Source organism: Quercus suber, unplaced genomic scaffold (genome assembly GCF_002906115.3).
Source record: "Quercus suber isolate HL8 unplaced genomic scaffold, Cork oak 2.0 scaffold_37, whole genome shotgun sequence".
Classification (NCBI taxonomy): domain Eukaryota; kingdom Viridiplantae; phylum Streptophyta; class Magnoliopsida; order Fagales; family Fagaceae; genus Quercus; species Quercus suber.
Window position 1 is genome coordinate 578,983 of NW_027069502.1, and position 20,853 is coordinate 599,835.

At 35.0% G+C, this 20,853-nt stretch overlaps 2 protein-coding genes across 2 annotated transcripts; both read right to left on the bottom strand.

Annotated features, from left to right (window-relative positions):
- Window positions 1-2,684: 2,684 nt before the first annotated feature.
- Window positions 2,685-9,587, bottom strand: LOC112027516 (uncharacterized). The gene is made up of 13 exons (XM_024060177.2): window positions 8,829-9,587; window positions 6,938-7,016; window positions 6,756-6,812; window positions 6,218-6,273; window positions 5,102-5,333; window positions 4,883-4,969; window positions 4,722-4,796; window positions 4,461-4,544; window positions 3,925-3,989; window positions 3,653-3,851; window positions 3,493-3,581; window positions 3,073-3,187; window positions 2,685-2,992 (listed from the first exon to the last, which is right to left on the bottom strand). The coding sequence occupies exons 1-13, from the start codon at window positions 9,395-9,397 to the stop codon at window positions 2,951-2,953; spliced, it is 1,749 nt and encodes a 582-aa protein (XP_023915945.2). The 5' UTR covers window positions 9,398-9,587; the 3' UTR covers window positions 2,685-2,950.
- Window positions 9,588-10,482: 895 nt separating this feature from the next.
- Window positions 10,483-19,043, bottom strand: LOC112027517 (protein LIKE COV 2). The gene is made up of 7 exons (XM_024060178.2): window positions 18,749-19,043; window positions 15,708-15,760; window positions 15,507-15,616; window positions 14,578-14,745; window positions 13,789-13,886; window positions 11,026-11,152; window positions 10,483-10,892 (listed from the first exon to the last, which is right to left on the bottom strand). Exons 1-7 carry the CDS (start codon window positions 18,863-18,865, stop codon window positions 10,792-10,794), a joined length of 774 nt encoding a protein of 257 aa, XP_023915946.1. The 5' UTR covers window positions 18,866-19,043; the 3' UTR covers window positions 10,483-10,791.
- Between the last annotated feature and the right edge of the window lie 1,810 nt (window positions 19,044-20,853).

A 20,853-nucleotide genomic window follows, 5' to 3' on the forward strand; every position in this document is an offset into this window, starting at 1 on the left:
TCCTGATGGAAGATAAATTCATGCATGGTATTAAGAACATCAATCAGAAAATCATTTATAGAGTTAAAAGTCATGTGGCTCAGTGGCATTGTCTGGTTTTCTCATGGAAGAAAACCTGGGTTTGAATCTCCCCTCCCACATGTAAGGGGAAGAAAAAGCAACATTTATGAATTCATTCATTTTCTTTGAATTTAAGTTGTTTTTCTTATCACAGTCATATGAGTTTTTATCGACTTCTATGCAGAGTTGTCTTTAGAGGTAGGGAGCAGACCGCCAATTGATGCTTTTTGCCTTGTTTGAAGTAGCATGAAAAAGATGACAGAAAATGGACAGGGTTTGGTGTTTTTATCAAGGATATATGGGAATAAGTTTGCAGTTGCTGCAATGTCCTCTCAATCTAGTTCTTCTTTGATGACCGAAATACATGATTGCCTAACTGCTAATAGAAAAGTTATGGAGAGTTCAATAATCACTATCAATTGCCTTTCGAACTCTGCGCCTGATATAAGTCTAGAGTCGCTAATTTCATAATTGTCAAGATGATAAGTTGTGAATGGCAAATTAATGAGTGATGTCAGTGGTGAAAAAATAAAAAAAAAATAAAAAAATAAAAAAAAAGAAGAAAAAACCTACCAGCTCAATTGTCGTGAAAACTGGCGTCTCCGACTTAACTCATTTTCTACATCATAGAAGGGATATTAAGAAAGGTGTTTTGAATTACCCTCTCACATGGTATTGTGCATTTGTTTTGTTGTCAATGGTAACCGTCGCTGTCTCTCATTTTATAGACCTATACAAGCTTCAAAATACAAATTTCATACATAGTGCCTTTGTGCATTAATATTTATGCATAAACAAAGTCTACCAATGGCCTTGAACCCTTGATATGTGAGCTTTTAGAGCAAGAAATTTAGGGTTTGTTTGGTTGGGGTTGGAATAGAGTGGATAGAAAATAATAAAGAGAAAATAAGTTTGTGTGTTGTTTGGTAAGGATTGGGGGGAAGAAATTTTTTGGGTGGGGTCAGGTATTTTTCACCTGGGACCAGACAAAACTTGTTTCTCCGAAATGAAGAGAAAACAAGCGTGAAAACACTTATTGAGAAAAAAAGACAAAACTGGCCCTCATTTTTTGCTCTCACCTAATTCCCACTTTCCCAAGCTCTCATCATCAATCTTCAAACTTTGGCCTCTTCACGGCTTGACGGTAATAATCTCAACTTCTCCCTTTTTTTTCCCTTCTTATTATCTCTCTATCAATAATAATCTCAACTTAATCTTTTTTTTTTTTTCTGTTTTTTTTTTCTTCTCCAGCCAAAATCAGGTATGACCCTTCTCTTTTTTCTTTTTTTCCTTGTCCTCGTTCTCTTCTTTTGTTATTAATCTATTCTATGCTATTTGTTCTTTTTGTTTTTTTCTTGTCTGTGTAAATTTGTTGCCCAGCTGTGAAGAAAAACTACCCAGCTAAAATCTTTTTGCTGAACTTATATTAATTTGCCCACGTTTTTGACGATGTTGCCCACGATTTTAACTAGATCTTTTCTGCCTAGTTAAATTTTTTTTTATAGGAAGTTAAAATTAATTTGTTGTACTTATATTATCGTTTTTGTTGCCCACGTTTTTCTTCCCAGCAAAATTAACACATCATACAGTATTTGTTGCCCAGAAAATTTATATTCTATATAATAATAAGGAAAAATAATATAAATATATGTGTATGATATGTTAATTTTTATATTATTTAATAAGTATAAATAAATCTATTTTGTACCTGGTATATAACAAAGACATAATAGTCAATTTATATAGGGTAAACTACATATTTAGTACCTATCTTAGATGAAAATTGCTGACATGACAAACAATCAAAATAAAATTTAAGTTTATTATCACATCAACATAAGCTAATTTTTTTTGTTTTGGTCATTAGACATGTCATCAATTTTCATCCAAAAAATAATGACAATAATTAAATTGACATGATACTAAAAAGTTAAGAACCAAATTGACATAATTAAAAAGTTGGGAATCAAATTAAAATATAGTGCATAAGATAGGGATCAAATACGTAGTTTACCCATTTATATAAACTATATTTTTTATCCTTCCACTTTTCTCTTCAACCAAACAAAAAATTTTTCACCCTCTCGCTTTTCTAACTCCAACCAAACAATATTTTCTAGTCCAACCAAACGGACCTTAATGACTCATTTGGATTGGTTAGACCTTAATGACTCATTTGGAAGGAAATTGTAGGGAGAAAAGTTGGAACCACCACTCCCATATTCGTAAGATATTTTTTTTTTTTTAATTCTTTTTAAACTGAACGGCAAAGAAGGAAATAAATCATACTTCATTCCATTCCCACCAAAAAATGAAAGAAACACCTACTGCTTCAATGAAATGATGATATAATACTAAAATCCCAAATTTATATAAAAAAAAAACAAACAAAATGCATAGAATATAACGATAAAATTATATATCTCTTCTTTCCATTCCTTCTCTTATGTAACTCCAAAACACACTAAACAAAAAAATAATAATATAGTCCTCCACATTCCATTCATTTATAACCTATCCACTCTAATTCATTTCATTCTGTTGTGAACTCCCAAACAGTGTTAGAACTTTGAGAAAGCAATACAAATGCATAAAAACCAACACAAGCACTTAAGAGCCGGAAATGAAAAACAATGGCAAGATATCTAAAGTTTAAAATTACAACAAAATGCTTAGTCGTAAAACAGATTACCGCAATCCATTGCTGGACAGAGCTATCACTGTTATCATACATAGGATGCATTGTGTATGAACAAAAATGAATTATCTTGAAACCCAGGGAAAAGGGGGAAAGAGAACAGAAGAGGATTGTTTATCTTCCAACTTTAACATATCCAAAAGCACCCGTCAAAAAAGTTTCTTTTCAGTAATCCTGCATGCAAGCATTTCTTCAAGCTCCACCATTAAACTTGGCTTCATACACATGGGGTTGCTGCAAAAATGAAATATTCTTTTAAATTCTGAATGGATGCAACTAGTTGAACACAAGAAATACAGGCAGCAAGACATTACCATGTACAAGGCAGAAATCGACCTACAGGCAAACCACCTCATATGCATTGCACGTTGAGCACCCATTGCACCATCTACAGTTTCAAACCGCAAATACACACAACCAGCACTATTTCTGCATGCCAAAAATCTAAGTTTAAATACATCATACATACACATATAACTATAACATGAATTGGATTCAATAGGATATCATTTACTATCCAAAATAGAGCACATTTATAAATATTAACTCATAATTTTGAACATTTTTTATTGAAATAGTTCTGATCTCCAAATCATCTTGATATTTCACAAGCATAATAGATATGCAAAAATCTTGTAATCCAATAACAGGTTCACTAAAATAATCATACGCTATATATATATATATATATCAACCTGGGGTACAATGAAATGTGATACAGCTGATACACTCACCTATCTACATAAATATGTTTCACTCGGCCATATTTAGAACATTCTTCTTCCACATCATCTTTAATGTCCATATCAAAGTCTGGATCCGTCTGCATAAAAATATAAAACATTAGGTATGAAGGATGCAACAGGTATATTAGTATACAAGAAAATCACAGACCTCAGTTGCTGGATCAAACATATTCTTCAACAGTAAGCATTCAGTGGGGGTTCCAACGGGTTCTGCAGCTGGAGTAAGGATAGCTTGTGCTGGAAGTGCTGGCACAGAAACTGCGGCTTGCCCATTGATAGGCAAGCCCATGGCTTGTGCATTTGGAGCTGGCCCATTCACCACAGGAGCTCCAAGAGACTCCGCAATACTATCAAAATTATTAGAATTAAGCTTAGTACTTGCATATCATGACATGATGCAATGATAGCTAACAGACAAACCTTGTAGCAATGCCAGAGCGATCCAGCTTCTGCATAAGTAGTGCTCTTGATTGAGCATTGAGAGACTACATGGAAAGAGAATTATATCAGTGAATAGCTCATACTGTAAAAATTTGACCATAAGGCTTTAGTACCAAAAAAAAGGCCACAAGTTGGTGATGCTACACAGGACCTTGGCTTTCTAAGTTTAATTTATATACTTTGAAACAAATATCTATTTTGTATATAACAACGCCATAGTCAAACTTCAATGCATCCATAACATAATTATTAGCGAGCTAAATTCTTCAACTAAACTGCTCTTATAAAAAATCAATCACTATGGCTATGCACAAAAGTGTTGCCAAGAGACAAGCCCCCTAACAGCCTAACTACATTGAAAATAATCTTAAATTAACCATGCTCCTAATTGCATTATGCAGCACTCTACCTATGGTAAATGAGTATCAACATAATCTAATAAACTGAACCACATAGATCACCCATCTTTATGCTAAAGCTAAACTCCCTATATATGATAACAAAATTTAACTCACCAAACCACCCCCATCATCATCATCAAAGTCTGCTGATTTTGCTCCAGTATCTTGTGTTCCAACATGCTCTGTAACTGATGAAACCTATGTATACAGGCACAGGATTAGTCAAGAAGATATTCACACAGAACTGCAAAAATAAGTAATGATGGCCACAAAAGTACAAACACAGATAAATAACAGCAATATCGATGTAGAATGATCAAGAGGGCTCTAGACACTTGTAACATCCAAGTTAAAGTTTCATAAAGAGAAACCTACCTTGATAGTTCGACCAGCAATTTCCACTTTTCCATTCAAAGATTGGGCTGCCTTTGCATCTTCAAGTTTGGCAAACTGCAAAAGCACGAAGATCAAACAACTACTTGTAACCACCTTATCAATTAAAATCAATCTTTTACAAAACTAGAATTTGTACTGACTTGAACAAACCCAAAACCCTTGCAGTGTCCTGTCTCAAGATCAAGGGGCAGTTGAACAAGCTCCACAGGACCAAATGGCTCAAAAATCTGAGTAACAGAATGATTTCAAGAATTGCATAGATGAAAATTTATAATTATCACTTCAATTAAAAAAATTTTAAAAATTAAAAAAACAAACAATGCCAATGATAAACCAAATTAAGTATGCAATTGCAGTACCGCTCTAAGTTGGCTTTCAGTCATGTTAAAGTGCAAGTTGCCCACATACAGTTTTCTATCAACTGCTCCATATGGACCTGCAAGACCACTTGAGCCCCCAGTAGAAGCATTAGATTGAACTAGGTTCTTTTCAGCCTCAGAAGGTTTAACCATAACAGGCTGTCCAAGAAGTAGGTTTCCAGAGAGAGCAATTGCCATTGGCACAGACATTGCATCATAAAATTCTATATACCTGCAATTCCACCAAGGCTTACGATTTAATTTTCATAGTATATGAGACTAAAGGACTTGCAACCAAAACTTACAAAGCATATAGCAAAGAGATGTAGGGAAACAAAAACTCTAGTGCAGAGAGCTCAAGCTGAGTTTCTTTTGATGAATCTGATGGACTCATGTAAAAGAAAATGTTAGCTCAAAACAGAAAAATACAAAACTACAACATATATTAAATGACACAGTAACAAGGACAAACAAGAGAGAAATATACTCAAAGAGGTGGAACAAAAACCATATCAAAACAGGAGGAAGAAGTGACTGGAAGATCATCTTCTTGTTCAAGCGATGTCAAAGTAGATGTGGGCATTGCAAATCTAGAATAAATGATGTATGGGATAATTTACTTAAACTTTACATACCACTAATAAGAGACTCAGCTATCAAGTAAATCCTAAGAACTACCAGATTTAAAATAAATAAAAAATTGTGAACCAAGAAAAAATGGACAAGGAATGATGGGCAATTATCATTATCTAAAGTTGTTACCAAAAGTAAACTCCACCCAAATTAAGGAAATTCTTTCAATCTATAATCGGAAGGCTATAAATGGAAGATGCAAGGGGACATCCTTACTAATAACAAGAAAATGTAGCTGAAGAAAATTACAGACGTACCCAAAAAAGTTCAAAAAAAAACTCAGGTTATGTCATCTACCTTGAGTACGCAGCATGAATTGATTAAACATGAGTGCAAGGTATTCCCATCATCCCTCATCATTATCGCAATGCTAGTCCATTTAAGAATACAGTTAAACTTGATTCTTGAAAAGTGATATCCTAATAATTATTTTAGGAGATTACATGCATAAAAGTATAACATTGTCCAACAAAAGGGACATACCCAACTCCTTTAGATCTTCTTGAATTCCTGTCCATGATTAGTCGGACATCCCTCACCTAAAAATGAAAAAAAAAAAAAAAAAAAAAAAGTTTTACCAAATAGGACCACAATCTCACTTGAAAGGATAATGTATAAAGGAGAAACTAGACAATCACACTGCATATAGAAACACCTATGTCAGGGTGTTCACAAGATCATCGCATAACTCATATGTACGTTTTCACTCACCCCACATATACAGAATGTTGAAACACAAGAGTCAATATACTACCTCTTACTGAAGGCATGGGAGGATATACTGCAATAGGAACCAAATTTTTTTAAATAACATGCATTCATAACGTTTGAAGCAATGTCTCATGCAAAAAAATTGCAAATATTTAATATTCTTACACATGTAAGAAGAAATGAACAAAGCTGAAAGTCATTAAAGCTTCACAAAAGGATAATACCACTATTGAGATTAAATACAATATATTGTAAAAGAAATCCAACTATGCTAATGATCCGTAGTTTATCAAAAATAAACCCCACTGACCTTGCCCGCTTTTGAGAAGAATTCATATACGTCCCTCTCGTTTGCCTTGAGAGGCATCTGTCAACACCAAATTCACATCATCAGATCAAAGTAATCAATAAACACATGCAAACAAAAGATATTAATAAATATTATTCCTTATAGCACTTCAAGAACATAAAGTAATGGGAGCAAGGCTCTACCTGGTATGCAAAAACAGTTCTCTGATCCCTTTCTGGGTCTGCTTCCGGCTCCACCACTTCTTTCTTATCTTTAAATCTCCTATTCTCCAACAGGAGTTTCAAAATAATTAACATGACAATGTTGAAATAAAATTATAGCGGGAAAATACATTATTATAATTATTAAAAAAAAATAAAAAAAATTTACAAAATATCAAACAAGTTCATAGATTAAAGGATGCATAAGACCAAACTAATTAATTTGCTCCTTGTATCAATACACATGCTAGTGAGAGTTTCTGAACCCACAGGGATCACACAGATTTTTCTAGGCTTTTGTTTATGTCATCATGTCAGTCAAATAACTAATCCTATCTCAATGTCCCTATCAATTAAGTATATCAATACAAGAACAATTCTAAAACATTCATACAAAACTTCCCACCTGCATGTTGTTAGATTGCAAGTAAATGCATTTCTTTCGTCTATACTCCACCTTCCTCAAATTTCAATGCCCATGAATGAATGTCTTGTTTCAAAATGCCCCTTCTACTAGTGACCCACCAATTGAGATAACAAATATAGATCACGTGACTATCATGTGACTACATGGACAATTAAAATATCAATCTTGTTCTTCTATAAGGGAAAATCTTAAATAATCAATTTACCCTCCAATTATGATAAATAAAATCACCAACATCACTCTAAACCAAGCCAGCCCAACGCGACAAAGCCCTTTTCACTAGTAACATAATAGGCTGACACGCCTTCCTAATTATAATATCCAGATGCTAATAACAGTTACCAGGCTGTCAGCTATGCTTAAAGCAGTTCAGCATGCATGGGGAAAATCCAAAGAATCAAATTTACAAACACCTAATATGAAATTCTGAAAAGAACTCACAAGTTTAAGGATGAAGACTTTTCTCAATTTCTTAAAACAACCTCTTACCATATATATATATCACCATATCATACACAATCGCCAATAAAATTTTATTAAATTAATGATTATTTTAGGTGAGGCATATTATCCACACACGTAAACACTCCACATATACAAGTTACAGAATATGGTGAAATGGTAGTGAATATTGAATGTCCTAAAAGCTTAAGTTAATAGGAAATGGTGAATTTAATCAATTAACATTTTTTTTTCTAATAACCCTCACAATTGGGAATCAGGACTGGACTTTACATAATTAACATGATTAAATAAACTAATTAATTGCTTGCTATCTTGAAGTGATTCAGATTGAAATGAGGTCTGGACCGTCTGGTATATGTTTAAGAGCCCCATCTTCTCTACAAGTCTTTACAAAATTAGAAGTCCCAGTGTGAATCTAATGGCATTGATGATTTCTTGCACAGAGAGACTTTCAGTGCATGAGATTGTAAGTAAAATTATTACTCTGATGTATGATGTATCAGTAGTAATCTATCAGATGATTCTTTAGTGAAGATATCAGCTATCTGACTTGTGCCTAAAATTTAGAGGGTCTTTATAATTCCTTGTTGGTTTTATTTGTCGAATTGAATGGCTAAAATTTGGTGTGTTTAATTAGTGTTTACATTCAGATCTTTCATGATTTGAAGTAACCAAACTATCTCATGCGTAGTCGATGCTATAGCTCAGGTCCAACAAGTTAGTAGTTTAACTTTTTAAGAATTAAGGCACTTTCTCTATTACTATGATAAACTAATTCTAATAAGAAATGGTGAATTTTAGTCATACTCTAAACTACTGCGAAACAGTCTTTGTCATTCTCTAATGTATTGCACAATGCAGCTATGAACATTTGAAAATAAATTAATGAAATGGATAAAAAAAAGCAAAGATAAAGTAACCAATTAGTTGCAGAAACCATAAACAGAGAATTAAACCTGTAAATCAGAAACAGAAAATTACCTAGTGTCTCTTATCTCTAAGTCTCTTTCTCTTTCTCTTTCTCTCTCTCTATCGCGGTCCCGGTCCCTGTCCCGTTCCGACCGGCTCCGGCTTCTCCGAGACCTTTCTTTCTCTTCTTTCTCCTTTCTATGATCCCTCTCTTTCCTCTCTCTCTCCCTCTCTTTCTCCTTATCTCTCTCCCTCCTCTCCTTCTCTCTCTCTTTGTCTTTCTCCTTCTCCTTCTCCTTCTCTTTCTCTCTACTACTCCTCTCTCGCTCGCGATCCTTTTCTCTATCCGAATCTCTATGGTGCCGATCCTTCTCGCGATGACCAGACCGTTCTCGTTCTCGTTCTCGGTCACGATCTTTTTCTTTCTTACCGCTTCCATTCTCTTCATCGGCGGTAGCTCTGGAGCGCTTGCTCCGGCGGTCATCTCCGTCAGGAAGAGCAGGTTCTTCCTGATCAACCTCTCTCTTCCTGTAACTCCTCTCACTGCTCTCCTTGCTCTTACTTTTGCTCTTCTTGGAGTCTCGGTCCTCTTTCTCCTCCACCACCGTCTTCTCCAAGTAGTCGTAAGCGTCGAAATCCATGGGAGGTTTCAACAAGAAACCCTAGGGTTTTTGCAGAAAAAGAAAGAGGTGTCGGATTGGATATCTCAAAATTCTAGGGCTTTGAAGAGGGTTTGTGTTATTTCAGAGAATTGAGATACACAGAATGAATGAAAATGAAAAGAGATAACAGTGTAAGACTGACTCTAGACTATAGAGGAGAGGAGCAGCTTGGAATCTTGGGACTTGGATGTCCTTTTGCTATAACACCTAGGCCTTGTGGGAATTCTGGCTAAATTTTAATTGGGCCGGTAACACTCCTGATGGATCTAGCCCAAACTTAAGGACTTCACTTGGGTCAAGTACACTAATAAACCAGTTGTACTCTTAAACATATGGATCATTTCATTTGTGTCAACAAACACAAGTCCAAAATTATTATATCTACTAACTTTTCAAAAACCTTTATTATATTCTTGTTTTGGATTGTAGGAAGTTTCTGGATTGCTAATGTACGAATGAGACCAGATAGAAGAGCAAGAAAACATCCCAGTCCCAGTGTCCTACTTTTGTATATCATTTGGTAGATGTAACGATTCTTAGCAAGTAAAATGTTGGCACTTATCACATCATCCAATTCCATGAAAGTCAATGGAAAATGGCAATGCCTCATAGAGCTAATCACAGGGGAGGCAAGTCTCAGAAAATAAAACATGTTTTGATTATCAAAAATTCAACCGATTCTATTGGAAACTGTTTCTTATTATTGAGTAACGAAACACCTTGAAAATCCTTAAAAGTGATACTTTTGATTGTGAAATTCCAACACTCCGTTCCAATTTGAGGTGCATTACAATTCTACTTTGCAGGAGAGAACCTTGAATCTCCATCCTCCAATTGTTTTGGAAAAAGCAACACCTATAGGTTATGGCACTGAATTACTAATAGTATTATCAAAAGGCATCATCAGGTAAAAATGCAGAATTGGTTACCCAATATGAATGGAAGAAAATTTTAGTGATACTGTGATCGCAGACTTGCAACGCACCTCAAAAATCACCTACTTGATCATTAATCGACTGCACAAGGGTAAGGTGAGAGAACAATTATTTTAAAGATGTGTGAAATGCAATAACTAAAATATATTGTCAACTTTCCTCCTTTGTGACCAAAGATGTAACAGAGCAGACAGTACTAAACATTGTATACACACGCACCTCCAAAGATGCCCAAGAAGACTTGTAACTAAAAAATAAATTTTTTGACCTAAAAGAATACAAAATAAAGCAACCATAAGAGCTCATCCTAAAACCTGCTGCTACAAACGTACATAATCTCATCATCCCCGTCATCAAACATCACTATTATGCTTGCACACAGTTCTTGGATTTCAAAGTAATTACAATTTCAACAGGCATGCCTCTTCTCTGATGTCATTAGGTTATTCTATTCAAAGGGATTCTGTCATTCTGTCGAGCAACCCTTTCCAAAGGAGAAATTGTTTGTGGCATTGTCATACCCCCAGAAACAATGATCTCTGCAGTATTGCCCAAAAAAGTAAGTAAAAACAGATAAAAATATATGTTCAAAGGTAGTAGAACAATGTTCAACATTCATATACTGTGATTAACGCAACAAAGTGGAGATAGCAACATAAACAGAAGACATGCCTATGCCTTCTCGGATAGAAAGATTTGGTCGGATGATTTCATTGGAGTTAACTAGAAATATATCACCAATATATAGATGATTTGTTGGGACAAAGACACTACATAATTCTTCATCTTCGTTATCTCTCTGCATTAAAAACCAACAAAAGAAAAAAAATTAGTAACTTGTAAAAAAAAATAAGCAAAAGGACAATATGATTCATGTAAATAAATGCATGATCCCACACAAATCCCATGTCAAACAGTTTTACCTTTTAAACTGAAACATATTAAAATAGAGATGACCATTAGAAAATTTATATCAGAAACTATTTCCATTATAAAAATAAATAAAAACTCTCAGAAAAAATATGAACTGTCATGTGGACCTTCTTAATTATAAGTCTTGGTGTGCTCAAGTGAACTTCACAGAAAACAGCTTACAAGATGATAATAAACAAAAAGAAAGATAAATTACTCGAACTTGACTCAAACATAAAGGTTCAACATTTTTTTTTTGATAAGTAAGAATGTTATATATACGAATGACTACTCTATGCAAGAAAAACATAGAGCAAACCCAGAAAATACAAGAAGAAGAAAAACAAAAAAAACAGAAAAGAAAACCAAAACAGATTAATTACAAAAGAGAAAGAGAGCTAAGAAAAGAGGGGATAGAATCACTAGTCGTGAGTTCCCAAGCCCGAGACCAATCAAAAAGAGTCCCACTAAAAGAGGCAACCATCTGAACACCTGAACTATCCAAATCCTCAAAAGTCCTCCGATTCCGTTCCTTCCAAATACACCATAGGATGCACAATGGAACTAGGTTCCAAATCTGAGACGAATGCTTCCCCAACCAATTCCACCAACCAAAAAGCAAATCTGGGATCGATCTAGGCATAACCCAAGACAAACCAAAAGTTATTAAGACAAAACTCCACAACCGATAAACCATCTCACAATGAAGTAGTAAGTGGTCTACTATCTCTCCACAATGCCGGCACATAATACACCAATCTACAAAATCCAATCCCCTCAATATTCTCAAGTTATCACTCGTTAGGATCTTATTCCAAGCTACACACCAAACAAAAAAAGAAACTTGCCTAGGAACCTTTACTCTTCATATTCCTTTCCAAGGAAAGACAATTGAGAGAGAATTCCACAATTTGTTACAATACAACCGGATATCAAACTCCCCATTAGGTTTTAACTTCCATCTCATCCGGTCTCTAACATTCATAGGAGGAGTATTAACTCCTAATATATGAAGAAAATGCAACCCCTCATCCATCTCCCAATCATTAAATTTTCGAATAAAACGAACATCCCAAATTCTTCTATCCTCCACCCCCTGCCTTGACAAAAAAGCTTCTACAGATGCCTCCTTATCAATGGCAATTCCATACAACCTTGGGAAAGCCACTTGGAAAGGTTGATTCCCATACCACCCATCCTGCCAAAATCTCACTCTATTTCCCAACCCAACAACAAACTGACAATGCTTGCTAAAATCCTCCCATCCCATGTGAATACCTCTCCACAAACCACACCCATGAACTCCCTTACCTAGCTTTGAGGTCCATCCCCCCCATTCTTCCCCATATTTTGACGCTACCACCCTCCTCCATAACCGACCCTCTTCCTTCCCAAACCGCCATAACCATTTCCCCAATAAGGCGTTATTGAAAGTAATAATTTTCCTTATCCCCAGACCACCATTAACTATAGGCGCACAAACTTTATCCCATCCTACCAGATGATTCTTGCTATCACCCCATAGAAAGTCCCTTTGCAACTTTTCAATCTTATTAGCCACACAAGTAAGAACGGTGAATAGAAATAGAAAATAGTTAGGAAGGCTAGATAACGTGCTCTTGAGTAACATCAATCGACCCCCCTTAGACAAATATTTCTTCCACCCGGCTAATTTCCACTCAATTTTTTCCAAAATAGGATTTCAAATTGAAGGGAAGTTATGTGAAGCCCCCAACGGCATGCCAAGATAAGACATAGGCAAAGTTCCAACTCTACAACCCAAAATTTCTGCCAAGGCATGCACATTATCAATCTTCCCAATTGGAACCATTTCACTCTTGTGCACATTGACCTTCAAACCTGTTACTGCTTGAAAATTGAGTAACAACAACCAAATATGAAGAATTTGCTCCACATTTGCATCACAAAATAGGATAGTATCGTCTGCAAACAATAGATGTGAAACACATTCCCCACCACCACTCCTACCCTCAACTTTAAAGCCACAGATCAAGCCAGCTCCCTTCACTCTTGTCAACATCCTACTGAACACCTCCATCAAAATCAAAAACAACATAGGAGATGGCGGATCCCCTTGTCTTAACCCCCTTGAGCTACCAAAAAAATCAATTGGAGACCCATTAATCAAAATAGAGAACTGAACTGTGAAAATACAAGCAAGGATCCACTTACACCACTTCACTCCAAAGCTCATTCTATTCAACAAATACAGAAAAACCTCTCAATTCACATGATCGTAAGCTTTCTCAATATCAAGTTTACAAATGACTCCAGGAATCATACTCTTCCCTTGGCTATCCACACACTCATTCGCAATAAGAACCGAGTCAAGGATTTGTCTTCCACCCACAAAACTATTCTGAGTCTCAGAGATCAACTGATCTAAAACCACTCTCAAAAGATTTGCCAAAACCTTAGCCAAAATTTTATACACACTCCCCACCAAGCTATGTGTAGTCATGAGATAAGCTTTGCAAGTAAAAAAGGGAGCATAAAGAATACCTGAAGGATGACAGTTGATGTGATAAAACCAAAGGCATATTCACCAACACGGGGATGACGGATAATTGCAACCTCTTTGAAAGCCGTGGTATTTTGGTCTGCAGAAAAGGTAATGATACAGGCCAATTTAGAGTGTATTTATAGAGTTTCCAGAATCTGGCTAACAAAATTGATTGAAAGATCAAAACTCAGGGCCGAAATAAAACTAGCTTCTATACAACCATCCAGTACCAAGTGAACCTAACTTGATCATAATGCATCCAAAATTACCAGCCATAGTGGAAAGAAGCAAACAATTTCAGGTATGGAGTCTATGGACATGGGTGTTCAGTATCTTAGCAAATAATTTATGCAAGATTCAATCACATCATCAAAGGAGTTGAAGAAATATATATCCTTTCCATGTTTAAAATTTGAATTTAACCAAGTTATACGGTGTAAGTGTATATTCCATATAAAGACTGCCACAGATAATTGCTGAATAAAAATTCATTGATAATTAGATGTGAATATAATGATTACATATCAAGTGTAATAATAGTTCATGTAGTACGATCACCTAAGCAAGTCACGTGTTGTGATTGCACTGTAAATGCATAAAATGGAAAGTATTAAGTGTTTTTTTGGTAACAGAACTATCAACAACAATACAATGACCTGACCGCTAGACATTCCTAGTTAAACAAAGCCTGAGTGGTCCAGAGAAGAGAATGATGTCACAGCATTTTGATTCCCTATATCCAACTAGATATAATTAGTAAGCAAGCAAATATTAAAGTAATTATGTACCTGGAGAAATCGCAGAACTAATTTGTTTGGAGGCTGAGTATATATGCCTAATGAAAGGCATTCGCTTTATAAACCATTCTCCAATTGAGAAAACAGTACCACCAATCCATGACGAAACAAAAACACCAACAAGGAATACAAAGAGTAAAGATGTGATAAACCCAAGTCCTGCATCATAAACCAAGCTTCTTGATAAATATAATAAAAGATGGAGAATATAAAAGCAAATTGAAGAACGATCACCCAAAGCATAATAACAACTAGTTAAGTCCACTTAAAATCTGGGCAAAGCATAAAGATGGTGTGCTGCAGATTTTTACATCAACAAAATTTCTATAATGTCATGATAAATACACCATCATACGAGTAAATATCTTTTGAGACATGGCCAAGGCATTACAATCCAGTCAAATTATAAACAGCCAGTGAATCAACGGAATCCACGACATCATTTAATTCTCTAATAATGCCCACAACCACCAAGGTCTCTAAATAACTTGGACATCCAACCAACCTTGTACCTTCTGGACAAATTCAATTACTACCGCCACACTGAAAACTTAGTTTTCAAAATCAATAAAGTCTGCTCATAAAAGTGAGATAAAAACTACAAGGGTAAGGGTAATTCATAACTTACTTGTGCAACAGACGAACCAATGTTGTCTAGCCTAGTTGTTTCATGGCATTTTCTAAAACAATTTGAATTATTTTTAACTGAACTTCCTTATTAACAATATACATTCACATTCAAAAAGAATACCCTGTTCCTTAGCAGGGTTTACAAATTGTTTAAATACTGCTGAAGTTGAGCAGTTGAGCTATACATGTTCACCATACTTCTTAAAAGGCAGCATTCATCAAAATTAGTAATAATGCATCCAAAATTTACCGAATATGTACTCTATGCACCCTAAAAAATAAAAACTTACCAAATATGTCAAAACCAAGCTGGTCATATATTGGACTGAAGAAACCATCAACAAATTGAATAAACCACCATGTAATAAAAAATGTAACTGCAACGGGAAAAAGAACCACACTGCAATTTCACAATTCAATGCAATATTAGGCTTGGAGATAAGAATTTGATAAGCAATAAGAAATTCAAAAGCAATGCTAGAGTTTATTACCATCCAGTCATAAATTTCTTTGAAACCCAACTCTGAAGAACAAAACAGCATGCCTGAAAAGTGATTGGAATGGGAAATCAGAAGTGAAAACATTGTATGTTTAATCAACATAACAAAACTGCCTATTTATGACAATGTAAATTAGAACACTTTCCAAGGAAAACAGTACCAATGTGCTTAAGCAAGACCACAAGGTATACATATTTAACATGCAAAATGTCCTAATTGGAACAAGACTAAATTTGATCTGGGTAAATTTCTTTCTAGGGTAATCCAGGTCATCTTAAATCATATTGCATAGGTTCAAATTTTGAGAAATATTTTTAGGCTAACTAGGAATAGAAGAAACAAATTTCAAAAACATCCTTCTGGAAAGAGCTTTCTATAATGATTCCAATTGTTCGAACAAGCCATTGATCCCTCCCTTGAAATTGCTCCTGGTGATCATTGAGTTGAAAGAATTGATGCTTGCATGTTGCTACTTGATGATACAAATACTTCATAAGATCACTCCAGAATATCAAGAGGTCCTCCCAAAATTCTAAATAACCATCAATTCACTTAGATATCCCTTTGCAACAAGGAAGAGGGTACCATTTTATGCAGGAAAATGATCAATGAGGACCCAAGAGACAGATCAATGTATTGCTTGCAATTATATTTGCAAGTCGGTGAAACTTTTCTTCCCCCCCAAACTGCGATGCTCTCTAGTTCCACCTAGTATATACTTTAGGAACATTACCTCTTAAAATATTTGAGATAATGTTCCTATCTTAAGGAATTCATTATCAACTGATCAATGTATTGCTTGCAATCATATTTACAAGTTGGTGAAACAATTGGCAACCATAGAATCTCTTCCATATTCAACCATAACCTTCAGTAAGTCTGTCACTTGATACAGTAGGTGTTTCACCCAAAAAGAGGGGGATAAACCTCCATAATGACAACAACAACAACAAGAAAAAGAATAATAATAAGTATAACAAAACAGAGATTTTGCCTCCTGGGCAAGAGAACAAACTACTTAGCCCGTCAGGTGTAAAAAGCCCCTAGATTACCCAGTAACTAGTTCTGGCAACCATAAGAGCTTGATTAACATTGAAGATTGTTATACAGTATGTTTTGCGACGCAAAACTAATCTGAGTGAAGTTCTCTTATGTCATCAAAAAATAATAATAATAACAGAGACCTTTCAATGGAAGCTTCTCTTTGCAGATAACCATCCATCTAATTAGTATTAGTTAGTTAGTAGTGGGGTTAATTGTACAGCTGGACTGTTGGGCAATTAGTTACTAAATCTGGCTTCCTAGTGGCAGTTGTAAAGGTGAGCCTAACTTAAATATTTGCGATGTACCTTTTAGAAAAGAATGGGAAATAAGACTACAATTTGTTTCCTCTTCTTCTCTGTGTTCCCTCTCTTTTCCCTCTCTACGTTTCTTGGAGGGTGACTCCCTCGAACCAGTCAACATTCCTCTTCATTTCTTCCATTAATTTCCTTTCAATTTCTGTTCTACTTCATTAGTTTTACTCCACTATTACCAGAAAGTTCACTGCACAACTACCCTATGGCAATAAAATATGTAAATGTTATTCCTAACAGATTTTGATCAGAAACTCTAAAATGAAAAGGTCTTACATCATTTATTCCTGTTACCCTCTTTTTTTACTAAATTTGCTCCAGAAAAATAGGAATTATTAAAAATGCAGAACAATGAATATTCTATGCCAAGCAAAGACCAACCAAATCTCAAAAGAGGAACAATGATCCTTTTTTTTAATTGGCAATTACCTACGCATTCGGTGGGTCTTGAACCCAAGACCTCACTCATCATTGCACTCTTATGAATGGAGAATATGTCATTTGAGCAGGAGCGCTCAAAAGAGCAACAATGAAATGATATAATGACTGTACCACACAATTGCTCATCAGTCACCTCTGCTATATTCTCTGAACATTCTTCCTCAGTAGTAAATTTAACTTCTCTACTCCACGAAAATTTATGTTTCTGTCACTAAGAACCACAATTAACCCACATATGTGGTCTCAACTTCACACGCAATCTACAATATAATTCTACCATCCTCAAAACTCACGAATTAAATAGGAACCACAAAAGAAACTGTAGTTACTGTACATCCCTCATCTATTGTATGTAACTTTCTTACGAAAACCACTTCCAACAACAACAGCCAACCCTTACTCTCAAAATTTTAGAGCCAACTATGGATCCTTGACAAACTAATGAGGCTTGACCACATGTCTAATTTACAAAAACCACCTCCCTGTTCCATATTTATTTTCATAAAAACCAAACCAAACCAAACCAATTTTGCTTGCTACCAGCATCTACCAATTCTATATGCACTCTTTAATTACCTCAAAATTCCTAAACTTCCCTCAACCACTCTGTTATCTAAACAAAAACCCATGTCCATTCCAAATTACCATCAAAAGAAAAACCAATAGCATTTCAATAAACCCATCATCCCAAACATAATGTTTAAAATAGTAAATTACAAATTAAGGTCCTCTGAGTGTCCAAAGTTCTAGGGTAACTCCACTCTGGAATTGTTAAAATCTTATCCATACATTTTAAAAATAGCGGATTGGATTTTACCACATCTACAATAATTTAAATAGAATCCAAAATACAATCCTAATCATAAATTACAGCACATCCTACTCTTTTTCCCAACTTCAATTCTTGCATTATAAATTATTTCAAATCCACACCTGGGTTTCTTTCTTCTTTTTTCCTTTTTTAACAAAAATACGTCTGGGTTACCTTTTTCAAGCATCAAATCCAAACTAAATACTATTTCACTATAAACCCAAGTAAGCTTTAAGCACTACTAACATCCCTCTACTACTAAACACAAATTCCCAGTAGCTAACAATGATACCCAGTAGATCCGTACAGTTCAAAGTCAACATCACCCACCAAAGTCAACAACTTTAGACGGTGCAGATTGAAATAAACACACACACACACACACACACACACACACACAAGGAGAGAAAGAAACAGAGACAGACCTTGCGAGTGGAAGAGTTGGGAGAGGAAGGAGGAGACTTTGCTGGATCCTCTGGATCTTCACCACCATTAGCGGCTTGACTCAGAGGAACTGAAGTCGATTCCTTTTCTTCCGCCATTTTTTTTCACTTGCTGAACAGTGAAAACCGATGAGAATTCAAAGCCGAAGGAAACGCCTTCTTTCTCTGAGAGAGAGAGAGAGTAGTTCTGATGGGTCAATGACAGTCTGGAGATGGTTGGGAAGTGAGAAGTAACGATAATAATAATGGTTATAGATTTTACAGAGACTTGGATAGCAAGCGATGGTTTTTATTGGGGAATTGGGGAAATTGTATTCTAAGTAATGTTTATGCACTTATGCATGTGGGAACTGTAGTTAGTAGAGATAGAGTTGGGCATGGGTCACAACTTCTCATCAATGTTTATCTTGGTAGTGTTGGAATAAAAATGTTACCAAATTAATCTTTCACTTCACTTAACAAAAAAATGATGTTCGAAATTTTGAATTGATGATGTGTGGATTAATGAGGTTTCCACGATCTATGAATGTAAGTTGGTGGATTCGCATTATGATTAATCTTTTATGTGCACACAAATTTTCACAATGGTTTATGTTGAACCTTATTTTTGGCAATATTTTTATATCTACAAATCACAATAAGTTAGATCAAATTGTCAATAACAAATGTTCGTGATAAATGATATATTACTAAACCTATTTTTTTAATAGATAAAACTTTTTTTTGTAACATATGGCATCCGCTTTTTATGATTGTACTCGTTAGACCAAGACACCAATCGGTTTTTTGTGAAGACAAGGATTGAATCTCATATTTTTTATTCAATTATCAAAAATTTTACTAGTTGGACTAACTAAAACTCACAATAAAACACTTTATTGACAAAGAAAAAAAAAACAAAAAACCTACGCAAATGGTCAACCTCCTTTACAATTACATCTTCAACACTATGAGGGCAATGACCAAGACCAAAACTACAAAAAATGGCTGCAAGACCATTTGGCTAGTTCATGAGCCACTAAATTCGCTTCATGAAAATCCCAGCTAAATGATATTGAACCAAGATCAACAAATATATAACCCACTAATACAAAGCTAAGCAACCTCCATGGAACTTGATTAACAAAAGCTCTTATAGAGTCTGCATATTTTGGAGTCATATTCGATTGCAAAATGGGAGGCATTAAGCTTAGTAGTAATATTAAGTGCTCAAATAATTGCTGCCTTAGCCTCAAATTGAAGAGAGATGTGGGTATTTACATTCTTAGAGTGAGCACAAATCAATTTCCCTCTCCAATCTTTGACAACCACAACAATAGAAGAGACTCAACCCAACAACAGCATCACAATTAAGTTTCAAGGAATTATGCCTTGGTTTTGACCACCTGCTTGGACTTATATTTTGCCACATCCTCGTACACTTATATTTTGCCACCTCATTACCTTCTTTTTCTTTTCTTTTTTTCCTTTTTAAAGATAGTTTCCACTTATGAGATTAAACCCTGGATCTTTTGTTCAATGATAAAAGATTTCAGGAGTGCAGCCAACTCGCCAAAACCGACTTAATCCAATCTAACTCGCTGAGTTTGGTCGGTTTTTATGAGTTGGTGGGTTGGGTTGGATTTTTTTTTTTTTACTGTGGCCTAAGTTGGGTTTGGATCATAAAATTCACAATCTGCCTAATGCAACCCAACCCACCTATATTTAATATATATTTAAAATTAAAAAATATATGTTTAAAGATATATTATACAATTTTGTTATTTACTTTTTTGCCCTACTTCCTAAATAAAACTCAAGCCCTAAGTTCTCCTAATATAGTTTGTGTTGATTTTTTGTTATAAATTTGCTCTTATTAGTGATGGTATTGTTCTAATGTTCAATTTAATAATAATAATAATAATTAAAAAAAATTTGTCCAACCCATGGTTTTTAACACACAATGGTGGGTTGGGTTTAAAAAAAAAAAAAAAAAAAAAAAAACCCTCAACCTGGTCCAACCAGACCCATGCAAACCCCTAAAATATTTCATCTAGTTGAACTAATTGAAACCCACTTGTCACCCCATTAATTGAAACCACGGTATG